Source organism: Bicyclus anynana, chromosome 22, assembly GCF_947172395.1.
Source record: "Bicyclus anynana chromosome 22, ilBicAnyn1.1, whole genome shotgun sequence".
NCBI classification, from domain to species: Eukaryota; Metazoa; Arthropoda; class Insecta; order Lepidoptera; family Nymphalidae; genus Bicyclus; species Bicyclus anynana.
This window is the reverse complement of record NC_069104.1, coordinates 12,245,221-12,270,823: the sequence shown is the minus strand read 5'-3', so window position 1 is coordinate 12,270,823 and position 25,603 is coordinate 12,245,221. Positions and strand designations below refer to the sequence as shown.

Here is a 25,603-nt window from a genome sequence, read left to right as displayed (position 1 = left end):
GAAATTTTGTCCTGTTAAGTAGATATCGAATAGTCTAAAAGGTACGAAAATAAATAAAATGGGTTCAAGTTAATGTTTTTGGACTATTCAAGAGAGCATTGTGTCTTGTTAAGTAGATAATGAATAGTCTAATAGGTACGTATATAAATAAGAAATGAAACACTTCACTAACTAGACGAGGCTTTATCTCACTTCAATAACATAAATTGTACAAGATAGTTAATAAATAGATATCCTAAGTTCACTTTCTGGCGGCGAGAGCGCCCAGGTCGGCGATGCAGCGGTCGAGGGTCTGCTTCTCCTGGTCGGGGGTGATGGCCTTGGTGACGTTGGCCACGATCCAGTCCACCATATTCTTCTGGGATATGCGGCGCTCCAGGGCAGCCTTCTCGAGTTGGTAGTCCAAGCGGCGTTTGACCTGGACAAATGATCAACAGTTTAATTTTAATTCCTTTATCTGAATATACAGGGTGTTTGGGAGAATTTTCCATAACTTCAAGGTGTTGACGAGTCCACTTAACTGCATAACTAATATATTTTTAACTATAAATTAAAAACTTTTTATGTTTTCATACAAAGTGATTCAAATAATAGGGATGATGACAGTTTTTTAAATTGTATATAAATTAGGAGTATGCTAATAGTACAGCAATTTTGGAAAAGTACAGGGTATCTGCGATCATTACTTTCGGAGCTACGGGGATTTAAAGGGTCAGATTTGCGGCGCTGCCGCGGATCCCTGAAAAACGCCCCATACAAAATGGCACGATTTAATGACATCGCAGGTCATAATGATCGTTAATTTGTATGGGCGGTCAAACAAAAATACTAATATATTTGTTATTTGTGCTTGTTTATAGTTCATAAATTAAAAAATGACACATTTAATGTAAGGAAGCTAAAACTGTATGAATTTTCATTACGATAAAAGATTTTGAAATTTCATAATCTTATTTATTTTGCAAACATCTATACTACAGCCTTTCTTGATGAGTACTGTTTACTAACAAACAAATTAAAAATGAGGGTATAAATCACTAGTCATTTCACACCTAATAATAATTATAATTAACTTGTTCTCAAATTATGAAAATAAATTTGATAAATAAGCTTAATACAATTAGATATGGTTAATATAGTTTATATAACATTTTATAAGCAAACCATAATTTAAAATAAATAAGTTATGAAATGACATGCGTTTTCTACCTTCATTTCTAATTTCTTTGTTGGTAAACAGTATTCATCAAGAAAGGCTGTAGTATAGACAATCTTTGCTTTTCACATATAAATTAGTTAACATTAACATTATTTACCGAAATGTCTCATAAAAATCATATATTCAAATCTAGTCATCATCCCTTTTGTATTTTTATATGGACTCTAGTTTCGAATGCTCCACATTCACCGACTCTTTGACCCACAAAGAAGTGGTGACCTCATATTTTTGACCACTTTACTTGGACGAAAATTAAGGTTTGAATCTTAGTCCATGTTTATAAATATGGCCATAAATGTATTTTTACTCAAAAAAATCTTTGAAAAATACACAGTGAGTCTTTACAAGCAACGTACTGTACCCATTAAAAAAACAAACCTCACGCGTCTCCTTGACATCCGAAATAGATTATTCATTTAGTCTTATTCATTTAGTTTTGGTGACAATTTTTAAAGTATTTAAAAGCATAAGACATATTTTTTCTTCAATAATGTTAAAAATTACTGATGCGACGGTTCGTGTTGTACTGACTCGAGAATGTATTACTTTTTTAAATTTCGTATTTGGAGTGGCTACGACACCGTTGTGTTCTGTATGCTCCGTATCTGTATATTTTTGATTAATCTGTGGAAAAATCATGAAAAAAAACCATTCTCACCTCTTGGTAAGCATTCATCAGGCGCTCTCTGTAAGCAGCCTCCAGCTGCAGCAGGACATTCTCCTTCTTGGCCTCGATCAGCAGCTCCTGGCCCTGCGCCCTCCACTGGGAGTCCTTCTCATTGGCAATGGCGTCTTCTAGGGCCTTCACTGTCTGCAGTCTTCCCTCGTTCCAGGATTTCTCTACAGACTGGAAATATTGGCAATGAATAGATATGCGACATAGTTTGAAGGACCTACGTACAACGGCCAGCCCTGGTGGCCAAGTGCGGAAAAGGCCCAGGAAAGAAGAAGAAGAATATTTTGAAGAAGTGAATGCAGAATTTATGCACTTTTCTTTCACTTTTAACATTTACTGTCTATAGAGGATTTTTTGGAATTTACTCCTTAAGAATCGATTTTCCATATACAGCACGCGATATGAAAAAAATATGGGCAGTAAAATTCGATGAACGAATGTTAGCGTTACGTTTTTGTGCGCAACCTATTCTGCGCACCTTTCACCGTGCGGCGCCGCCAACTGCTGGCAGGCGCGCACGCCACGGCCTGTGCTGCTCCTCGGTTGCGCACCTATCACTTTTTAGGCGTAGTATTGAGACGTACATAGTGTATGGGCAACAAAAACCTATTTAGACAGTCGATCTTAAAGAGTAAACTCCATTAGTGCTCAGGGTGACACACAGTATTTTTTCTCTACAATCTCACCTGATGGTAAGTGATGATGCAATCTAAGATGGAAGCAGACTAACTTGATAGGAGTAGGATGAAAATCCCTTGTAAAAAGTAGCCTTAACTTCAGTCTCACCATATGGTAAGTGATAACATAATCTAAGATGGAAGCAGACTAACTTGATAGGAGTAGGAATAAAATAAAACAAAAATCAAAATTGAATTGAATTGAGGAAGAATATCTACACCCCTATTGGTTTCTATACATCGTACCGGAATGTTAATCGCTTTGCAGTATGTCTTTGTTTGCTGGCCCAGCTGTGAATCAAACCCAGGACCTTCATATTGCAAATTCACCACACACACTACTGCCCTATGGAAGGCCGTCAAAAATCTCTAAAAACTCTAATCTTGCTAACCCACGTTAAAATAACCTGGTGGGTCGAAGCTCCATATCTTGCATCTCTTATAACGAACAAAGCCTTGTAGGCCGTTAAAACAGGTCAATAATGAATTGAATGGTTACACATTTAGTAACAGTACGTACATCAACTTCTTTGTCGAGCCACGCAGCCACTTGTGGGCCCATCTTCTTGGTGCCGTAGTAGACAATGAGGAAGATGGAGAGCCCGGTGTAGTACTCATGCTCCATGACGTAGATCTCCTTGCTGAACAGGTATGTGATGAGCCCCACACCAAAAGTGTATGGGCCAGTTACACCTGTCTTGGAATGGAAGAACTGGAACCTGGAATTCACATATTGAAAATATGTAACATTTCATATTATTCCATAATAGTGGTTCAGTGATTTATTTTAATTTCCCTGAATCAAATACTTCCTGATGATAAGGTCCCTTGTAAACACACAAAGGGAACAATGTTAATGTCAAAAAAGAAAAAAAAACTTTTTATATAGATATTAGGCAACATATCATATGACCTGCCATATGGGTCATATGATATGTTGCATTGCAAGTCATATATTACATTGTAAGACTGAAAATGGAGTATATATACCAAGCGAAGGGAAAAGATAACATGTACATCCAACCAGAAGGTGGGAAGATGCCGCCTAACTCTAGATCCTCAACTGACCAGAGTTGTGGCCAACAGGCTGCACTGGAAGTAGTTGAAGGCCTAAGTCAGGCGATATTTCAAACAGAGGGACATACTTAACTGGCCTACCACTAATTAATATTATTGGGGCCGGATTAAGGAGGAGTTAAGGAAGGGCAACGAAGTCAAGAAGGAAGTCAATCACTAATTGTTATAACTGCAATACCAAATGTTTCAACGGCCTCCATGGCACAGTGGTATGCGGGGTGGATTTACAAGACATGGGTCGATCCTGGGTTCGATCCCTGGCTGGGCCGATTAAGGTTTTCTTAATTGGTCCAGGTCTGGCAGGTGGGAGACTTCGGCCGTGGCTAGTTACCACCCTACCGACAAAGACATGCCGCCAAGTGATTTAGCGTTCCAGTACGATGTGGTGTAGAAACCGATAGGGGTGTGGATTTTCATCCTTCTTCTAACAAGTTAGCCTGCTTCCATCTTAGATTGCATCATCACTTACCATCAGGTGAGATTGCAATCAAGGGCTAACATGTAAAGAATAAAAAAATAAAAAAACATTTTACCATTCCTCAGGAATGAACCCGAGTCTGACTTTGCCGGGCTCTCCACGCACAGGCCTGGGGAAGTTCACCTCATCTCGCGCACCAGACACATCTGTGGCAGAGGTGCGGGCCACTAGGGCTGTGCTGGCGGACTGTCGCGCCAAAACTGACAAAAAATTAATAACAGTTTAAAACAACTACTAACTAAATGATAAATATTGGATAAATTAATATATTATTTTATTAAAGTAACTGGTGAGTTTTGATACCATTATTATAACTAAATTTAGTCGGTAGTAGCATTCGGTTCTTGGCAGCCGTGACCCCATAGAAATCCTAGGACCATGTCGACCACCATTGCTTTGTGCTCCATATAAATTCATACTAAGCAGTGGGTCGTATGACGCGGTTGTGGTCGCAGATTGCGGTCGCCAAGAATGGAATGCTACCTTTAGTTTTATTTTCCAATAATAGTTATTATTTGTATTTTTTATTTAATTTGAGCAGTGTGGTGGGCCTAAGCTTTATATTCTCCCTTATAAGGAGGGAATCCTAGCCCAGTCATTATTATCAACCCATATTCAGCTCACTGCTGAGCTCGAGTCTCCTCTCAAATTGAGAAGGGTTAGGCCAATAATCCACCATGTTGGCCTATTGCGGATTGGGAGACTTCACACACGCAGAGAATTATGAAAATTGGTGTGCAGGTTTCCTCAAAATGTATTCTTCAACTTTATTTCCACCTCTAAATACAGTCTATGTTTATGGTGACATTTTAAATATTAGTATGTTGTTTTAACAGATTTTGGTGTATACATAAGTTATTAATTATAATTATAGTATATGTAGAAGTGGGAAATTTTCATAGAAATACTTGTATGTTGATTGTAAGAATTATTCAAATGTTAATTTTGTTTTTTATTAGTTCTACAAATAAATAAGAGGATTCCCATTTGATGATTTATCAGTTTACAAGATAAATTTTTGTTTTATTCAAGAAAAGGCTTGCTAATTTTCTTAATGTTTTACGTTTTAGTACCCAAAGACCGTTTCAAGATAAATATATGATGCTCAAAACCCATAATAACTAACAAAAAATTTTAATAAAAAAAATTCAACCGACTTCCAACTCAAAAATTAACCTAAACTAAAAAGCAAAAAATAACATCTTACCTATGTGCTACCTTCTGATCAGTTTGAAGGCGGTGCCAAGCCAGTGATGTTTTAATTCAAGCCGTTTAAATTACACAATTTCTGTGGTTCTTTCAGAAACGGCTTTAATTAAAACATGACACTGGATTGGCACCGCCTTCAAACTGATCAGAAGGTAGCACATAGGTAAGATGTTATTTTTTGCTTTTTAGTTTAGGTTAATTTTTGAGTTGGAAGTCGGTTGAATTTTTTTTATTAAAATTTTTATTTTTTAATTTTTAGTGTTAGCACACCTACTGAGTGTGAACTGACTGTCCTCCGTCTTCATCACCAGACCCCCTATGCAGTCACAATCCATATGGGTGGAAAGTTCTCATCAATATAAAATTTATCAAGTCCAAACACAAGGTAGCTACTGTGAACCATCGAAGAGTTCCCTTAACTCTCCTTCATCTTCATCACCAGACCTCTAATACAGTCACAACCTATCCTGGTGGAAAGTTCTCATCAATACAAAATTATCAAGTCAAAACACAAGGTAGCTACTGTGAACCGTCGAGGAGTTCCCTTAACTATCCTTCGTCTTCATCACCAGACCCCTAATACAGTCACAACCCATCTAGGTGGAAAGTTCTCATCAATACAAATTTATCAAGTCCAAACACAAGGTAGCTACTGTGAACCGTCGAGGAGTTCTCTTCATTGTCCTTCGTCTTCATCATCAGACCCTTAATACAGTCACAACCCATCTAGGTGGAAAGTTCTCATCAATACAAATAAATTAAGCCCAAACAAAAGGTACCTGCTGTAAATCGTTGACGAGTTCCATCGTCTGTGTATCGGCTCCATCATCAGATCAACTCCAGACCTTCATAAAATTGTAGTGGTTTAAAATACCTTATGGAAACACTAACAAACGCACTAGCCGTCTCTACGATTTTCGAAAGTTCCCCTCGATTTCTCCAGGATGCCATCATCAGATCCTGACATTAAAAAAATGGGACCACCCTGAAATTAAACCCTTCAAAACAAAAAAAGAATTTTCAAAATCGGTCCACAAATGACGGAATTATCGCTGGACATACATAAAAAAAAAAAAAAAAAAAAAACATACATACAGCCGAACGTAGAACCTCCTCCTTTTTGGAAGTCGGTTAAAAAAGGTAAAATTGTCATGGGTTATCAGCTGGACGGTGTTAGGTTATAATTGAATTTTTAAGAAAACAAATAAATTATAATTTAACTATTCATTGAAAACAAAGATTTAAGAATAAGACAAATAATCATTTGCACAAAGAAACCATAAAATAAAATTACAATAGTTTAAAATATGAATTCGGTACCTGTCAAAGTCGCGATTACATAAACCTCCCTAGCACCAAGGTTAGTAAGTTTCAAAAGTAACATTAGAGTCCGAAAAATATAGCAATTTAAAATTTAACATACCTGAACGCAAAGCTATGCGAGAAAGCATATTTACAGCGCAATTTTTATTTTTCCAGTATTATTTTAGACAGTCCCCAAAAAATTACTCTGCGTTAGTGTTGCCCCTGTAAATTTTTTTGGTGACAAATGGTGACAATGATTTATTTTGTTTAATGTTGCCCTACTACTATTAATAAAAAAAATATTACGGTAGAGAAATCTCCTCCTATTTTTAAAGTCGGTTAAAAAAATATGTTCAGTTCAGATTCAATATTCAAGATATTAATTGAAGATTATTTATTATATATATTACTCGTTTATTTTAATCTAGTATAGTCTCAGACTAAATGCGGATTCAGACTAATGTTTAGTTCTTTAGAGTTCTATAATGTTTAGTTTAGCGTACAATAATAAATGTTCTCGCATTTAGTTTTGTACGCTGGCTACAATTTGGAGTATTGAATTATTGATCGAAACTAGGGACTTGCGCGGTTTATTTCCAGTTTATTGAATTTTGTAACGCGATTTTCAAAATATTTACCTACTTGATTCAAAAAACAACTGTTCAGATAATTTTGACGCTTATATTTTAAAACCTATATCAGACGACTAAAAGAGGAAATGGCAAATGTAACTAATATTTGGAAAAGAATGGTTAGTTGTGATATACTTTTCTTATTATAGTTAACTAGAAAAATCGGATTACGCTGCTTGTGTAACCATTGTATAAACATTTTAATTTATGCTTTAATAGTGGTTTTACCTGATTATTATATTATAGTTTTAGAAACATATTTTAATAATTAGTTCTCATTCTCCCAGTTTCACCTTTAGCGTCGTTTTATTAAAGTTTAAACTGTATACAGTAAAATTATTGAACGCAAGTTATGTTTATGCGTCAACTTCAAAAAATCAAATGTCAATTTTGAATTTTGTTTTTGTCTGTGATAGCATAATATTTAATTTATTTTTGCAAGTTTTAGAACATAAATTGGAATTTTGTGATGTGACTGCCTCCATATAGTGCTTATTAGACTTTTTATTGTATTCTCCTCAAAATGGGGATATTTACGTCGTGCTGCAGACCTTCAGCCACGAATGTTTTGACTCCAGACACAGTAAGTTCTTGAGGAAGAACCAACAACATATTTTTACTAATTATGCGTTTCCACTGTAAATATTCGTTTAATAACCAGGTGAAACATCTAAAATACTTTCACCGCTTGTTACATTCGCTAAGCTTTTACTGATAAATGTATTATGCGCGATATATTTAATCATAAACTTTTCATACACTTTGCTTTTATTATTTCTTGGTAATTGAATTATCAAATAGCAGTAGAGAGCATCTTCAGTATTCATAAACACATACAGCAGTAATCATTTTTTAGTATAGTGTATGGTTTTTTTTTAAATAATGTGGTACTGATGTAGACAATGTCATTTAATAATATAAGTTCAATGTCATTTAATATTATTATTGTTTCTCAGTACACTGCACTGCACTGCACTTTCACTGTTCATTAAGAACAGTGAAAGTTGGGGCATTGTCTTATATGACTAAAGTCTATGTCTATAGATTATCTTTTAGATAACAATAATATAATGATAATCTATGATAGCAAACAATGAATATTGATGTGTGATCAATGGATGACTATGTACTGGTCAGTTGACATTGTTAATATCACAGGCAAATAATTTATCATTCCATGGATTCTCTGAAAATTTAAAGGGGTATTACCCCTAGTAGGGTAGGGGTAGGGCCCCTTTAAAATTTTATTCTTTATAAGTTAGCCCTTGACTACAATCTTACCTGATGGTAAGTGATGATGCTATCTAAGATGGGAACAGGCTAACTTGGTAGGAGGAAGATGAAGACCCACAGCCCGGAATGCTGAATTGGCTTGGTGGTACACCTCTAGCTACGGCCGAAGTCTCATCAGCCAGACCTGGACAAATTAAGAAAACCTCAATCGGCCTAGATCAAACTCAGGGCTTGTAAATCCACTGTGCAAACCACTGCACCACAAATACCATCAAATATTGCAACAAAACTCACCTTCTCTGTTTGTTTGTCCCTGTCCAGCTAAATTTGGTAAGATCCTACTTGAGCAGCCTTGGATATAGCCAGTTCTAATATAGAACCTTATGTACAGCATAAAAACTTTTTAGGGTACCGTAGTCTCCACAAGGAACCCTTATAGTTTTGTCATGTCCATCTGTCTGTCTGTCTGCGGTTTAGCACAGAGACTATTACTACTAGAAAGCTGTAAATTGACATGAATATGTACATTAAAATTGCATTATTGAAATATAAGAATTTGTTTTGTAATCAAATACATACACCCAAGTCACAAGTCCATTCAGTCAGAGAAAATCTCTGCTACATGATCAATCTGCCACCTATACAGTTAATCTATGCAATACTAAGATATTCACGTCATTACTAGGAAACCAGACGTAGACAGCAAGTGGAGGCAGCAGAGCGCCGACGTGCAGAGGAGGCGAACCGCGGCATCAAAGATCCAGAGAGAGTCAAGCGCATGCAGCAGCGCTCTGAGGAGATGGAGCAAAGGGAGCGGGAGATGCAGAAGGGTGGTGGAGCTACTTTGAAGGTACAAAATGTAATTTATTATGTACTTAAGATGTTTTTATTCATGTGAAAAGGTGATTTTTCAAGAGATAAATGAGCTGAGTAGTGTAGAGAGGATATTTGCATTTTCGAGCCTACTTGCTTTGACTCCAATGACTCTGGTACAAAACCTCAATCAATTGAGGCAAGGCGAGGTTGCATGAAGTGAAGCAAAGTTTGTGCCTACGGTTTAGCTAATGGAAGTTGAGAATGAAATCGCCTGGTAAATTTAAAAAAAAATCAGAGGGCATTCCGAAAATTACAGTGCAAATATTGAAATAATGCATATTTTCACATACATGCGTTTTTTATACAAACATTGCTGTTTTTTTTTATTTGCCAGGTGATTTTAGTCTACTTTCTGTAGCCAAATTATACACAATATTTTTTCAACCACAATCAACTTTGCGAGTTGTGTAGTAGTGTGAGAGTAATCTATAAATTATCATCTAATTTGGATTGATAAAGAAAATAATTGTAACATTTTTTTCCAGTGGCAGGCTGACTGAGATTCGGAGATAAGAGGGAACCCTCCTCCTGCAGAACGATACAAATATATGAATTGACCTCTGATAGTATACTATTTTATACAATGATTCTTCTGGAAGTATGTCTATGTCTGTCTGTATTGCTATATATAATGGGTCAATATTTCTGTACCTTATTACTTTTCCACTAATATAAATTATTGTAAATCTTAAATTATGTTTATATACATGAGAATATCTCGACTTTCGCGTCATTGGCTAAAAGTCCAACTTGATATATCATTAGTGTTACATACTATAATCAAAATTATATATATTTTTTATTATATTACTTGTACTGTATATTGTAACTGAATTAAAAATTAACAATTAAAATGGTCCTGTAATAACAGTCACAGATTCCCAAATTTCTGACCAATGCCCACAGTTAATTGTTTTTGTAGGCGTTTTCCTTTAATTTAAAATAATATAAAGATGACTTTATTTACTGAATTTAATTATTATTATGTTATGTTATACATAAATATACCATATAGTACTTACAAAGGTTTTAGCCAAGTTACATAATTTATAAAAGAGGACTTCTTGGCCATAATGGTCTATTCCGAATCACGTGTCTTTTAAATGCAATAGTTTAGTCTATCACGAGAACTTTATATTGTTATAAAATGGAAGGGGGTATTTATTCACACTTAATAACTTAGTTGCTCTTTATCACACGTTTTATATTATAATAGACAATAGTAGCATCTTTGTTTATTGGTGTATTATTATAGTAGATTTTAAAATAAATAAACTGTTTTGTTCTATTACTAGAATATTGTTCACAGAAAGGAGATCATTCATTTTGGGCCCTTTTTGAAAGTGCCGGCCAACGAAAAAAATGGCACGAATCATTAGAACTAATTATTTCAAAAAAATAGCTAATATGGCTATAATTCGTTATTTCCATACATTTTGTCAACTTTTAAATGTGCCCGCTAAGAAAAAAAAACTAGAAATATAATCTTTGTGCCATACTAACTATTGCTCCAAATGGGCAGTTCTAACGATACGTATCAGTTTTTTTTCTTGGCGGGCACTTTTGACAATCGACAAAATGTATGTAAATAACGAATCGTCGAACCTGTATAACTTGGGTCAGAGCCCTCCTACAACTTTTATGCCATATTAGCTATTGCTCCAAATGGCTAATTTTAACGAGTCGTGCCATTTTTTTTTGTTGGCCGGCACTTTCAAAAATGAGCCCAGGAATGTATGGAGCGTGAATGTAAGTATCATATAATTATCCTTTAGTAACATGTTGATTAATTATCAAAAACAGATAAACAATAAGACATCGAAATTAAAGTTATTTACTGATGATGAATGAATGTAGTAGTTTTTGAGGCCAGCGTCACTTGACTGCTACTCTGTTAAATGTAGAGATAATTGAGAAAAGAGTCTAGTTTTTGAAATGCTTAATACATAAATTAAATGTTTAAAAATTTCAAGATATATGAAAAAGAACCATCGTCTTCACAGCATACTTTTCAAACATGTTGTAATTTTTTTAATACAGCCATAAGCTGTTTATTCCACCAAAGTACCACTAAGAAATCAACAACAAAAGCAAAATCATTTCAGATTTTTGAAAAATTATGTATTTCACGTTATGTTATTTGTATTAATAATAGCTTTTCCTGTAGATTTTATATATGTATAATAATTATGTGTAATAATTGGTGTCTAATATACTGCTAAGTGTTATTTAATGCATTTAGAAATATTTGTAGTTTTCAAAACAATATTTTGTTAAATAAGGCCTTATGGAGATCAGACCAACTTTCAAAGACTTTTTCTACACATAATAGATGCAAAAAGTTGAAGTCACATAAGTTGAATCATTGTTGGCGTTGGTTGACCCATAATCTTGTTTTGTATTGGCATAATGACAATCTATTGAGCCACATTTGCACTTACAATATTAGCTAAAATGATAATTTGTTTCATTCAATAAAAATCTAAAAATGTATTCAATGCTCAAGTCAAAAAAATCTCAGGGATAGCGTGGTTGGTCCTTCAAATGTCTTCTTCTATAAGTACGAATTCCTGCAGGCCTAGCATGCCCACCGTTAGATAAATTCGTCTACATATCGCTCTGGGATGGGATGAAAGAGATACCGATATGAAGACAAAGTTAAAAAGACTTCTAGGCTGCGCTAGGTCCACTGACCGTAGTGGGCCATTCAAATAGGCTAATAATGATGATTTTAATCTTCCTACGTCTCCTCAGTCTCAATGCTCTTTATTTTTCTCCGGGTCTTCTTCAAACTGTCAACCGCCCATAGGTGGGACGTTTTAACTCACTTTGAGAACCTGTGTCTACACTTACACGACTTCAATTGTATTGCATTCTTTATACACTGTATATTTTGGAAAGTCACAAATGTACTTGTATTATTGAAACGATCGTTAATGTGTAAGCAGATGTATATTGAATGTATAATGTATATTATGATTATGAATAAACATTGTTAATTGGTGTATATTTATGGGTTTCATTCATTCGTTTAAATGAAGTAGTAAAGTTTGAGTGTTTGGATGTTATATAAACATCCAAACACTCAAATAATGTGAATGGTTATGGTTATAGTTGGTGATATGGAGTGTAACAGCAGTCGGCTTAAGTAAAGGAATTAGGGAACACTTAATATTTTTTTAACTGAATAGGAGACGCCACCACGTGGAAATAAGGGGATAAAATATAGCCAATAACACTCACAGATAACGTGGCTTTTTATTGGTAAAAGAATTTTCATATTCGGTTCAATTGATTCAGATTGATTGATCGTGATGTAGGATTGATGATTTCACTAACTTTAACTCTATAAAATACTAGCTGACGCAGCGCGGTTTTACCCGCGTGGTTCCCGTTCCCGTTGGAATACAGGGATAATATATAGCCTATAGCCTTCCTCAATAAATGAGCTATCTAACACAGAAAGAATTTTTCAAATCGGTGCAGTAGTTTCTGAGATTAGCGCGTTCAATCAAACAAACTCTTCAGCTTTATAATCTTCTAATATATAAAATTCTCGTGTCACAGTTTTCGTTGCCATACTCCTCCGAAACGGCTTGACCGATTTTGATGAAATTTTTTGTGCTTATTCGGTATCTATGAGAATAGGCCAACATCTATTTTTCAAACCCCTAAATCCTAGGGGTAGGGTATGACTAGGGTAGGAGTAGGGTAGAAGCAGGGTAGGGTAGGGATAGGGATGAAGTGCACCATAAGTCAAAGCGAAGCTTGAGCGGGTCCGCTAGTATTAGTATAGATTAATATTATTTCACGGCCCGTAGGAAGGCTTTGACTATTATGGTCGAAGCCCGTAGACCATCCGAGTACCAAGAGACCAGAGTCAAAATGAGTAGGTATACTGAACGACCAATGCAATGTAGGTTTGTCGTGCAATGCTATGTAGGTTTTGTCGTGCATATGGATGGGTGACCGCCCGTTAAAGCTTTTTAGTTCCGTCTCCGTTTCATGTCTGGAAGAGCGCTATAACAATGCATTAGTCACAGAATACAGAATACGTAATACGAGTAGCTCGGTCCAGGTCATTGTCATTAACTCATTAGCGTCTGATAATATGGTTGATATACCTAATCTTTATACCTACTGATAATAGGTAGGTAAAGCCCTTTGTGACAAATTGTCTGGGGAAGCTCTACCCCAGCGTTTCCCAAACTTTATTCTACTGTGACCCGGTAAACATACTACTTCGTGACTCACTTAAGTTTTTAGACCCATAATACCTACAATCCGCCCGTCGAGCGATCATTATTGTCTCATTAGTCAAGAAATAAAATCGACCATCTCCTAAGTCCTTGCGTAATGTTTTTAAAAAAAAAAAATTGTTTCGCATAGGTCCCACCTGATTTACGATAGGGAAACGCTGCTCTACTCTACCACTATGATTATTTACCGCCATGCTTAAGGCTGTTTTAATCTTATGCTTAGTTCGGATTACTTAGTCGAGTACAAACGATTTTTGGCCGGTAAAATTAAAAATACTAAAGTAGTTCGAACTAGACATTAAGGATTGTCAACATCTAATATAATGCTTCAGATTGTAGAGCGTAGCGCATAATATTAGCAGCAAATTCTAGAACTTTGTCGAAGGATATGCTTTGAGTTGTTTACAGTGGGCTGAAAATATTGTAGGTCCAAGGTATCTAATCCTGTTTTCGAAGTTAAGTTTAGTATATACGTACCTACCTATCTTATCTAAGTATTGTAATAGTGGATTGGTTGGATTAGTCATTCTTTTCCCTATTTGTCAAATTTTATTGTTTTAAGATAATGATAAAGTGCGCTATAGGTAATAACAATTTTTGAAGATCCTTTCCTGATTAAAAAAATGGCACACTTAGGTACAACTAAGAACCTACACTTATTACCTAGGCCAGGGTAGGCGAACCTTTATGCATCAACGTGCCATTTTTTCTAAAAAATGTTTAATGGGGTCATTGTTTAATGGGGTCGCGTGCCATCAAATAATTTTGACTTTCTGATTATTTGGAGAATAACAATAATAAATACTATCAAAACTCTTTATGAAATAAAGTAAACAAAAGAGGTACATTTTGGAATGTTTTTATTACACGCATAAATTAAATAGAGCAGTGATAGCCCAGTGGATATGACCTCTGCCTCCGATTCCGGAGGGTGTGGGTTCGAATCCGGTCCGGGGCATGCACCTCCAACTTTTCAGTTGTGTGCATTTTAAGAAATTACACTCAAATGACAAATATCACGTGTCTCAATCGGTGAAGGAAAAACATCGTGAGGAAACCTGCATACCAGAGAATCATATCTTCATTCTCTGCGTGTGTGAAGTCTGCCAATCCGCATTGGGCCAGCGTGGTGGACTATTGGCCTAACCCCTCTCATTCTGAGAGGAGACTCGAGCTCAGCAGTGAGCCGAATATGGGTTGATGACGACGACGACGATAAATTAAATTTTTGTAAAATTAGTGTGACTTCTGTTGCTGCAGGTTAGATGACAAATAATTTATGTCAAATACCTACTTTACACATGTTTTATGATCGGCGACGTGCCCAAAATATTGTGTCGCGTGCCATCAATGGCACGCGTGCCATTGGTTCGCCTACCCTGACCTAGGCTATATTGTAGGTACCGATACCTACCAACATACCCCTATCATCCCTTTTCCCTTATCCCACTTAACTACATAGGTATATACAGGTGATAATACCCATAAGTTTTGGGTAGGTATATTAATGTTTGGAAAGAAATCACGCCGTGTAGGTAGATACCTAGTAGGTATAGGTATAATGTTATGTGTTATCATGATACCTACATATGAGTTAAACAATGCTGGACTTGAATATTGAAGATTTGTCTTGATTACGTAATAGGTAAGTACCTACCTACATCTGTTTGCTTTTCTCTAATGCACGCCATTGACGATCAATAATTATTTTCACGTTTCTTCAGCACCCACGACTATAACTGATCGTGTATTGGTCGCTGCGTGCATTACGGCTCCACTTATGAAACGTCTTCGCTGCCGTTTGCGCTGCAAAAACGTGAAAATAATTGACCGTCAATGGCTGACTTAGGCTGTGTACCTACTGGTTATTAAAATAACCGGATTATACTTCCTTAGCATCTGATAATGATCGCTGCAAAGTATCCATCTATCCTAATCCAGCTGGTATTTTAATATGTACAAAATCCCCAGAGCGTTGAAATATGTTAAATTATAGGTAGGTACTTACCTACTACTAATTGAGAGCTGTGATAGCCCAGTGGATACCACCGCTGCCTTCTATTCGATAGGTGTAGGTTCGAATCCGCTCCGGGGTACGCACCTCTTAACTTTACAGTTATGTGCATTATAAGAAACTAGCTGACGCCGTGCGGTTTCACCCGCGTGGTTCCCGTTCTCGTAGAAATACGGGGATAATATATAGCCTATAGCCTTCCTCAATAAATGGGCTATCTAACACTGAAAGAATTTTTCAAATCGGACCAGTAATTCCTGAGATTAGCGCGTTCAATCAAACAAAAAAACAAACTTCAGCTTTATAATATTAGTATAGACTAGCGGACGCCCGCGACTTCGTCCGCGTGAAAGTCGTTGTAAACTTTCAACTACCCCTATTCTACCCTACCCTATCTCTACCCTACCCTATCCCAACCCTACCCCTACCCTACCCTACCCCTACCCCTACCCTACTCATTAAGGCTGCACTTCTTTATTTATTCCCCCCCCCCCCGCGAGTCGCATCGAGCGCGGCAACCGTTACACAAAAATAATCCATATAGCATGAATTAGTATTCACGCGCGATGGCTTAGCGTATTTCATGTATAACTTTGGTGTTTCTTTACCGATTTTTATGATTCTTTTTTTATTGAATAGGTAATAATGTTAACTTTTTTAGTTAGGGATGAGTGATGAGTGTTATAAACATAAGAGTAGACAAATATAATTAGAAAGCTCCGAACTGCTAAGCTATCGGGAGTTACACGTGTTATTGTGAGTCAACCATAAAAGATAGACATATATATGCTGTTGTATTTTTATAAATAATTTTAAGGAGAACATTTCCGTCATACATGATTTCTATGTAGCTTTAACCATTAAAGCTGTACACGCGACGGAAGCTTAAAAAATTGAGTAACTTCTCCCGTTTTCTCAACATTTCTCTTCACTGCTCTGCTCCTATTGATCGTAGCGTAATGAAAAGTATACTATAACCTGCCCAGGAGTATGTAGAATAATTGTACCAAGTTTCGTTAAAATCCGTCCAGTAGTTTTTGTTTCTATAAAGAACATACAGACAGACAGACAGACAGACAGACAGACAGACAGACAGACAGACAAAAATTTTACTGATTGCATTTTTGGCATCAGTATCGATCAGTAATCACCCCCTGATAGTTATTTTGGAAATATATTTAATGTACAGAATTGACCTCTCTACAGATTTATTATAAGTATAGATTAAATACCACGCGTCACAAACTGTGAAGAAAAAACATCGTGAGCAAACTGAAATACCTGAGAATTTTCTTATTTCTCTACGTGTGTGACGTCTGCCAATCATTGCCCAAGCATTGGGCCAGTGTTGTGGACTATTGGCCTAACCCCTCTCATTCTGAGAGGAGACTTGCAGAAGTGCTCAACAGTGAGCCGGATATGGATTGTTAATGATGATGCCTTTATTATCATCATCATCATTGTCAGCCGATGGACGTTCATTTTTTTTTTTACTGTCTGAGTAGGTGCCGATAGCTCCCTGCGGAACCACTACGGCGTCACCGGGGGGGTTGGGCGACCGCAGAAGCATCGCCTGATGTGACCCGAAGGCTGAAAGAAAGATAGAGGACGGAACGGCTCTCTAAGGGCGAGACTCGGACCTCGGCTTAGAGGGCCATTCTGGAGGAGGTAACCGTGACCTGAGTGAATCAGTCCGGACGCCCCCAAGATCGTGAGTTAGAAAACCCACGTCCGGGTGACGTTAGGTATCGGGGACCTCGTCTTCGCCGGCGAAGACGCTGTGTAGCTTGTGATTGTGTTGCCTGGGAAGCATTGTCGGTTGTTATGTCATCGTCTGGATCGTAAAGGACGTTCTTGGGACGCCTCTGCTTGCAGTTAGCGTTTAGGTTGGGAGTGTAATTGCAGGCCTCAACCACTAGTTGGTTGGGATGGATGGCAGCCCTGTCAAAATAGTTTTGAGAGAGCTGTTTCATGTACTTAGCTATTGTCGGTAATTCTAGATCTCTATGGAGGTCATTATTGCGTAAGAACCACGGGGCGCCCGTGATTTGCCGCAGAAAACGATTCTGTAGGGTTTGAAGCGGCCTAAGGGTCGCTTTGGGACGGTGGGCAAACACTACACTAGCAAGACACTACACTACACTACACAAGATCGGACGGATGGACGTTCACTGCTGGTTATTTGCTTCCTGTAAAGACTTTTAAGCACCTCGGTCTCTAGCTTCCAGCATCCAGCGCTCACAATCTCACCTGATGGTAAATGATGATGCAGTCTAAGATTGAAACGAGCTAACTTGTTAGAAGGAGCATGAAAATCCATACTCCTTTCGGTATTACACGACATCTTACCGGTACGCAAAATCGCTTGGCGGTACTGTTTTTGCCGTTAGGGTAGTTAACTAGCCACGGCCAAAGCCTCCCACCAGCCAGACCTGGACTAACTAAGAAAATCTCAATCGGCCCAGCCGGGGATCGAACCCAGGACCTCCGTCTTGTAAATCCATCGCGCATACCACTGCTCCAGGGAGGCCGTCAAAAGATTATGAGAGTTTTCTTAGGTGTAGGATAAGTTTTACGGAACCATAGATTTTAAAGATTTAATTTTAATTTGCACACAAAATATTTTTGGTTAAAAATGGAGAATATAACTGTACTAAGATATCGGAAACAGTATGACACAGAGTCGGGGTTATCATTTGCAACAACATCTCCACAAGATAGTGTATGTGAATCAACAGTCTTTGGTGACTCAACTCTGAAATACTGTAGTTGTCTTAAGTATCAATTGGAAAATTTATCTTTGGAATAAAATAAAATAAAGGATGATATTAGTCACTTGAAAATTGAAAACAAAACTTTGAAGGTATTAATAAATAACAAGATTAAAGTACGTAATGTAGTAAATGACCTGCAATTGTCGACAATTAAAAGTTTGTTCTGACTTCCGGCACCACCATTTTAGTACGGCACTAGGATTTTCGAAATTTATTTTTAATCATCTTTAACACTATAACAATGCCGTACAATTATAATTAGTAATGCATCATTTGTACCTGAGAAATTCCATTCATACTCACCACTGTACCGCTCAGAAATGACGGCATAGTGTTCTGAGTTATTTCCTGATATAGTAATTTTTATTTGATGTTAAGAATGCCTCGTCAAATTATGGTAATTGTACTTGTATTTTTTATTTGCTAAAACCATGTTCACCGATTTAATATTTAATTATTGGAATTATTAGTTAGTATAGTATTATTTTTAAAATTCATACACCTGTCAAGGTAGAAAGTATGTTAAGTCTACAGCGAGTTCTGTAAACCTTCTGTACTTTCTCATCAGCGCCGGACCGAGGTAAATTTTAGAATGGAGCGAGATCCAATTATGGCGCCTTTCCTGTTTGCTCCTAACATTATATACTAAGGACGTTTGAAAAGTTCGTAGCCTAACGTATATCGGAATGTCAAGAAAAAAGAAATAAATTTCTTTTCGATCTTGTCTTTACCATTTCGGCGCCCCCTAGGATTCGGCGCCTGGAGCGACCGCTCCGTTCGCCGTATGGACGGTCCGGCCCTGTTTCTCATGAATAAATGAATTATTATAATTATTATCATTATTAAAGTCGGGACAAGTACCTATAAGTACGGAACCCAATCTTGATTGTTCTGATTCCGACTTGCCCAATTTATTTTCTAAACAACTGCGTAGGTGGGTGAGCAAGTAAATCCCGTTTTTCATGCATCACACCATTTATTGATTGCAAACAAAAAAATACACGTCATTTATCTATAAAAGGTATTTATTGAATCAAAATACAATAAAATATGATAATGATAATGATAGCTATTGGAGTAAAAATAAAAACAGTTCCTATTAATACCAACAAAGTAGTTTACCATTGTATAATATCTTTACTGTGGTATAGGTATGACTTTACAGCTACCTTATCTAAATAGAGAAAAAATATTACCTACTAATGATAAAACTGTTCAACTTGTAAAAATTCAAATTTTATAGGCCCACCGCCTTCAAATTGATCATTAACGTTTAGTTTGTTGTGTGTTGTTTTTGTTTTTGAAGTTCTTTTCATCTTCATTATCAGTATCGGTCAAGAACTATCAGACCTATTTTCATGCACTTTTCGCGGGTAGGTGGATCAAAAATGAGGTTATGCAGGGTAGTTGTTAGAATTCCACGCAGACGAAGTCGAGGTATCAGCTAGCTTTAATTACCGAAAAGCGCAATGCTGGTTGACCCACTACTACGAGTAGGTGGACCCAGACATCAAGCGGGTTGCAGGGAGCCGCTGGATGCTGGCGGCTCGAGATTGTTGTGCTTGGTGGTCCATGCAAGAGGCCTATGTCCAGCAGTGGACGTCTATCGGCTGATAAGGTAAGGTAAGGTAAGGTAAAACTAGTCGGAAAATACTGTGTTAGGAGTGGGTACGACAATGGTCCAGCGAGCGGGGCTCGATCCTCTCGCTGATGAAGCCGGCCCAATACCAGAGCTATTGAGGCTTACAGAGGAGCTCTTAAAAGATGCGCCCTTAGAGATTCGTTCCGCCCATCTACTCTGCTTCTGCCTTCAGGCCCCATCAGGCGATGCTTCTGCGCCCAAACCCCCCGGTAACGCCGCTGAGGTCTCATTAAGGCTTTGACTATTTAGACTATGGACCTGGTTCGCACCCATATTCACCAACAAAAAAGTCTGTCGTTATATGAGGGGGACGAGGTAAACATCGAAAATATTTAACACCATTAAATGTATTATGTGTCCATACACTCCATGCAACTATAAATTTGACCAGCAATACACACACGCGTAATTTTTACACAGACTAACAAACAATTATTTACAAATTTGATAAAATTAAGGTACAAATGAAACGTTACTCCATCTTTTACTAAACTACAAGTTTTTGGCCGTTTTTGATGCCATTCTACTACACAAACCGGCATTTTTAGGAAGCTCTTTACACGACGAAAACGATTATAACAATGAAACATCGATTCTAAAACAAAAGTTTTTATAAACGCGTTAGATCATTGAATTTTGATTTATACCAGAGGGGTAACGGTTAGCGAGGCAGGTCCTGTTATTAATGGTCGAAGCATTAAAAAGTCTACGGCACATAATCAGTCGCAAAAAAATGAGGATTACATTTAAAAAAATTACATGATTGGCAGATGAGAGTCATGATGACTAGAAAATAATTTTCATTGATACATAGTATATCTGATGATACGCCATGTTTACAAATTCAAGATTGCTATGTGATAATTGATAGTAAATCTTAAGAATGATTTCCGTCATGCGAGAATGTGGAAAATAGAAACCCGGTCTTCATACAAACTCGGGCCTAAAAACGATATATCTAAATCTGAAAATTGACCATACATTAGAATCTACACTAATATTATAAAGCTGAAGAGTTTGTTTGTTTGATTGATTGAACGCGCTAATCTCAGGAACTACTAGTCCGATTTGAAAAATTGTTTCAGTGTTAGATAGCCCATTTATCGAAAAAGATATATTAGATATATTATCCCCGTATTCCTACAGGAACGGGCACCACGCGAGTGAAACCGCGCGGCGTCAGCTAGTTAGAACATTTATGGAGATCTCATGAGGCCAATTTTCAGCTGAATAACTTTTTAAAGGTCCATTTGGTCAACTTAATCGGATCCGTTAACCGTTTAAAATCTAATTAATTGCATTATCTGTGTCAATCTGGCAGTTTTCTAGAGATTTGACATTTATTTGACACATGTAATTATGTGTAGGAAAACTGACAGTTAAATACACGGAATGATTTTAATCACTTTCAGACGTATCCGATGATATTGACGTTCACGTTCAAAGACAGAGCGCATTTCCAAAGACAGCTGACAGCCAATGCCAATTAATGAAATACGCATTTATAAAGCTAGATCAGTAAGAATGAAAACAGCTTATTGTCCCCCCCCCCTCTATATACGCCTATGCTTTTCAGTCATGTGCATTATAAGTATTACGTGCATCAAACGGTAAAGGAAACACATCGTGAGGAAACCTGCATACCTGAGAGTTTTCTTACGGGTAATTTTTTACGCTGTGATAGCCAAGTGAATATGACCTCTTTCTCCGATTCCAGAGGGTGTAGGTTCGAATTCGGTCCGGGGCATGCACCTCCAACTTTTCAGTTGTGTGCATTTTTTAAGAAATTAAATATCACATGTCTCAAACGGTGAAGGAAAAACGTCGTGAGGAAACCTGCACTTCAGAGAGTTTTCTTAATTCTCTGCGTGTGTGAAATCTGCCAATTCGAATTGGGCCAGCGTGGTGGACTATTGGCCTAACCCCTCTCATTGTGAGAGGAGATTCGAGCTCAGCAGTGAGCCGAATATGGGTTGATGATGAATAAATGATGAATGAATTCTCTACGTGTGTGAAGTCTGCCAACACACATTGGGCCAGCGTGGTGGTATAAGCCTAACTTCTGTAATTCTGAGAGGAGACTCGTGCTCAACAGTGAGCCGATCCGATGTTAATGATGATGATGAGGATGATCTAATAGATAGATATCTACATCTTAAAAACATGTGGAAGGTAAAATCTCTATTATCAGTTTTATCTCCATAAATATAAGTGTGTTTGTACGATATAAGCACTGCCTACTGTAAAACTAAGCTATTGTACACTTTGAGTCACCACTCAGATATCGTCAGTTCTTTGTATAAGTTCGAAGAATTTAATTTAAATAAATATTGAATTAAAAATTATAATAATTTATAAAAAATATATAAATATGGTCAAGTTTGGAGTGAATTGTTTAAATAATTTCTCAAGTGAATAGACTTTTTTGTCATTTGTTTGTTTATTTACGCTGAGGTAAATATTATTTTTTTGTATGAATTATAGTTAATTTTAAGGATTTATAATTACTGGCTCGTTGGTTCCAGTGTTTAGTTATTTATTTATTTATCGTGAGGAAACCGGCATACCTGATAATCTTCTTAATTCTCTGTGTGTGAAGTCTGCCAATCCGCATTAGGCCAAGGCACAGTAGATGGTGGTGGATTATTTGGCTTATCTTCTCTCATTCTGAGAGGAGACTCGAGCACAGCAGTGAGCCGATTAAGGGTTGATAATGGCGATGTTTTATTTATTTATTATTTTAATGAAATGATTTAACAATATACAATATAACCTTATGGTATTCTCTTCCCAAACCGTACAAGCAGTTGTCGGCGAGTTGACGCTCATTATCCTAATTATATCTAAAAGTACACGTCTTTAAGATATAATTAATATTATATATTATTAATTTTGATAAAAAAATGTATAATAAGTATAATATTATAATAATCTAAAAGTTGTCTCCAAATCTATACTAATATTATAAAGCTGAAGAGTTTGTTTGTTTGTTTGATTGAACGCGCTAATCTCAGGAACTACTGGTCCGATTTGAAAAATTCTTTCAGTGTTAGATAGCCCATTTATCGAGGAAGGCTAAAGGCTATATATTATCCCCGTATTCCTACGGGAACGGGAACCACGCGGGTGAAACCGCGCGGCATCTGCTAGTCTTATTATAAGATACTAGCGAACGCCCGTGACTTAGTCCGTCCTTAGACTTCTTTAATCTACTAAATACAATAAACTACCTCCCTGCCAAATTTCATCTTTATACAAGCGGTTGTCGAGATTTCGTGATGAATGACCTTTTGCATTTATATGTATATCAAGATTAAGAATTAACATAATTATACAAAAGAAATTAATATTTTACAAAAGGTTCAATTTATAAATACAATAAGTATACTTTCAAACCTATTTCACATCTCTTCTTTTCGCATATTTTCGCATGTTTAGCACTAAACATTTTACAAAATATATAACCAAAAACGTGAACGATTTATATTAAAAACTTCAACCCCTTTTTAATCCTTTTGGGGTAAGTAATTTTTACAAATATGAAAAATTAAGGACTCTCCATACAAATTGTCAACCCATGTTTCACCAACTTCTGGTCTAAAATCGTGCCAAGTTTCATTTGAATTCATTCAGTAAGTATTTTCAGCGTGATGCCCGATCAACAAAAATATGGACGGACGAACAGACAGACAGACAGACAAAAAATAAAGAAAAAAATTCGCGGCTATATAATTCGAGGTATACCTACATATAATGTCCTCCAACTAAAATTTGCAATGTACTTAATTTGACCTGTTACAGTTTCATTATAAGTATATAGATATAGATAGATAGATAGATATAGATATACAGGGTGATTCGGTCTTTAGTGCGGATATTTTTTTTCGTGGTTCTGTATCATCAATAGAATATAAATCTACAAACAGTTCGATACATTTTATGTAATTTTTTTTTTAAAAATTTCTATTTCTAAAAATTTCTAAAATAACAAAATAATGTACATATTATTACTAAACAAGATATATTCAGCTTAAAAGTGATCTGATGACGTTCTTTAGGTATCAAACGAAAATAAAACAAACGCACAATAGGGTGACCCTAAAATTCTGTTCAAAAGTAAATAACTTTAGCTAACGATAATTTTGTTATTTTTGAGTTAAAAAAAAAAGAAAAAATACGTGATCATTAAATTTTGTTTATGTACAAAATATAAAAATATCCGCACTAAAAAAATTTTCTTCCTGTATAGATACTCGTAGACAGGGGCGTGCATAAAACTGGGTAATTCCTGGGTAAAAATTGGGTAATTCCTGGTCAAACTATGTATTATGTGGTCCAACATAGGTTTGTATCAAGTCCTTAGGGTATGCAGTACATTTTTGCATCTATGAAGTGCACCCCACTGCTCGTAGATATAGATAGAAGATAAAGAGCATGTGCATTCGTCAGTCAGTGATTGAGTCCCCAAGGAAAATTTTCTTTAATTTCCTCTTAAACACTGTGGGCATGCACCTCCAATTTTTCAGTTGTGTGCATTTTAAGAAATTAAATATCACGTGTCTCAAACGGTGAAGGAGAAACATCGTGATTCTCTACGTGTGTGAAGTCTACCAATCCGTATTGGACCAGCGTGGTGGACTATTGGCCTAACCCCTCTCATTCTGAGAGGAGACTCGAGCTCAGTGAGCCGAATATGGGTTGATGATGATGATGATGACTGTAGGTATTCAAACAAAACAAAAGTTGGCACGTGTATGGGAGGGCAAGTGTACCTATTTTATCTGTTTTCAGATAAATTATCAATTTTTAGATTACAGAGATTTGCGAAAACCTCGAGATGTGATTTGAGAAAAAAATGACAATCACTTACAAAAAGTGTTGTCTATTTTGATTATCTGCTGAAAATATCGCGTGTTACGTTATAGTTATCAACAAAAGGTTTATAAAGTGAAGTTTATGATTATAATCTGCGATATTTACATATTTTTAAAAAGAAGCCGGCAAAGTGCGTATTAGGAAGTTAGTAGTAGGTATCTAGGTGTTATCTGTTCTATTTTTACCCGACTACGGCGAAGCCAAAAGGAAGGGTAATGGTTTGGCAGTCTGTATGTATGTATGTTCCACCGTAGCGCCTAAAGTACTGAACCGATTTTACTGAATCAGGTGTCAAAAGTTTTGTAAAAATAGGTTAAGCCTAAATTCTCTAGGACTGTGAAGTTTGCCAATCCGCATTTGGCCAGTGTGGTGGACTAAGGCATAACCCCTCATAATCCTGAGAGGAGACTCGTGCTCAAAGCTGAGCCGAATATGGACTGTTATTGATAAAATAGCTATAAGCACTTTTATTCACACACCCAGTTATTCAGTTCTAATTTATATGTAGATTGTAGGTATTGATTATAAAAAGGATTATATTTTTATAAAGAATTTTACGTTTTTTACTGTCACGTTTTTTTGTCGTGTTATTGATTTTGTGCAATAATAATTTGCAGTGTAATTGGTGATTAATTTTTTAGTGTGCGTATAGAGAAC

At 36.5% G+C, this 25,603-nt stretch overlaps 2 protein-coding genes across 2 annotated transcripts; one reads left to right on the top strand and one right to left on the bottom strand.

The window, feature by feature from the left end:
* Positions 1-168: 168 nt before the first annotated feature.
* LOC112057701 (ATP synthase subunit b, mitochondrial) lies at positions 169-6,918 on the bottom strand. Its single transcript, XM_024098221.2, has 5 exons — positions 6,760-6,918; positions 4,183-4,327; positions 3,093-3,291; positions 1,878-2,066; positions 169-418 (listed from the first exon to the last, which is right to left on the bottom strand). Exons 1-5 carry the CDS (start codon positions 6,785-6,787, stop codon positions 242-244), a joined length of 738 nt encoding a protein of 245 aa, XP_023953989.1. The 5' UTR covers positions 6,788-6,918; the 3' UTR covers positions 169-241.
* Positions 6,919-7,663: 745 nt separating this feature from the next.
* LOC112057704 (small VCP/p97-interacting protein) lies at positions 7,664-12,391 on the top strand. Its single transcript, XM_024098222.2, has 3 exons — positions 7,664-7,856; positions 9,192-9,356; positions 9,868-12,391. Exons 1-3 carry the CDS (start codon positions 7,797-7,799, stop codon positions 9,880-9,882), a joined length of 240 nt encoding a protein of 79 aa, XP_023953990.1. The 5' UTR covers positions 7,664-7,796; the 3' UTR covers positions 9,883-12,391.
* Positions 12,392-25,603: the final 13,212 nt, after the last annotated feature.

What these genes read in the sequence shown, in the direction of transcription:
- LOC112057701 (XM_024098221.2), bottom strand. Translation starts at nt 6,787, where the DNA reads ATGCTTTCTCGCATAGCTTTGCGTTCAG. An exon ending in TCGCATAGCTTTGCGTTCAG is followed by an intron (nt 4,328 to 6,759) that starts GTATGTTAAATT and finishes ATTTTTTGTCAG; the next exon opens with TTTTGGCGCGACAGTCCGCC. An exon ending in GGCTCGACAAAGAAGTTGAT is followed by an intron (nt 2,067 to 3,092) that starts GTACGTACTGTT and finishes CAATATTTCCAG; the next exon opens with TCTGTAGAGAAATCCTGGAA.
- LOC112057704 (XM_024098222.2), top strand. Translation starts at nt 7,797, where the DNA reads ATGGGGATATTTACGTCGTGCTGCAGACCTTCAGCCACGAATGTTTTG. An exon ending in ATGTTTTGACTCCAGACACA is followed by an intron (nt 7,857 to 9,191) that starts GTAAGTTCTTGA and finishes CGTCATTACTAG; the next exon opens with GAAACCAGACGTAGACAGCA.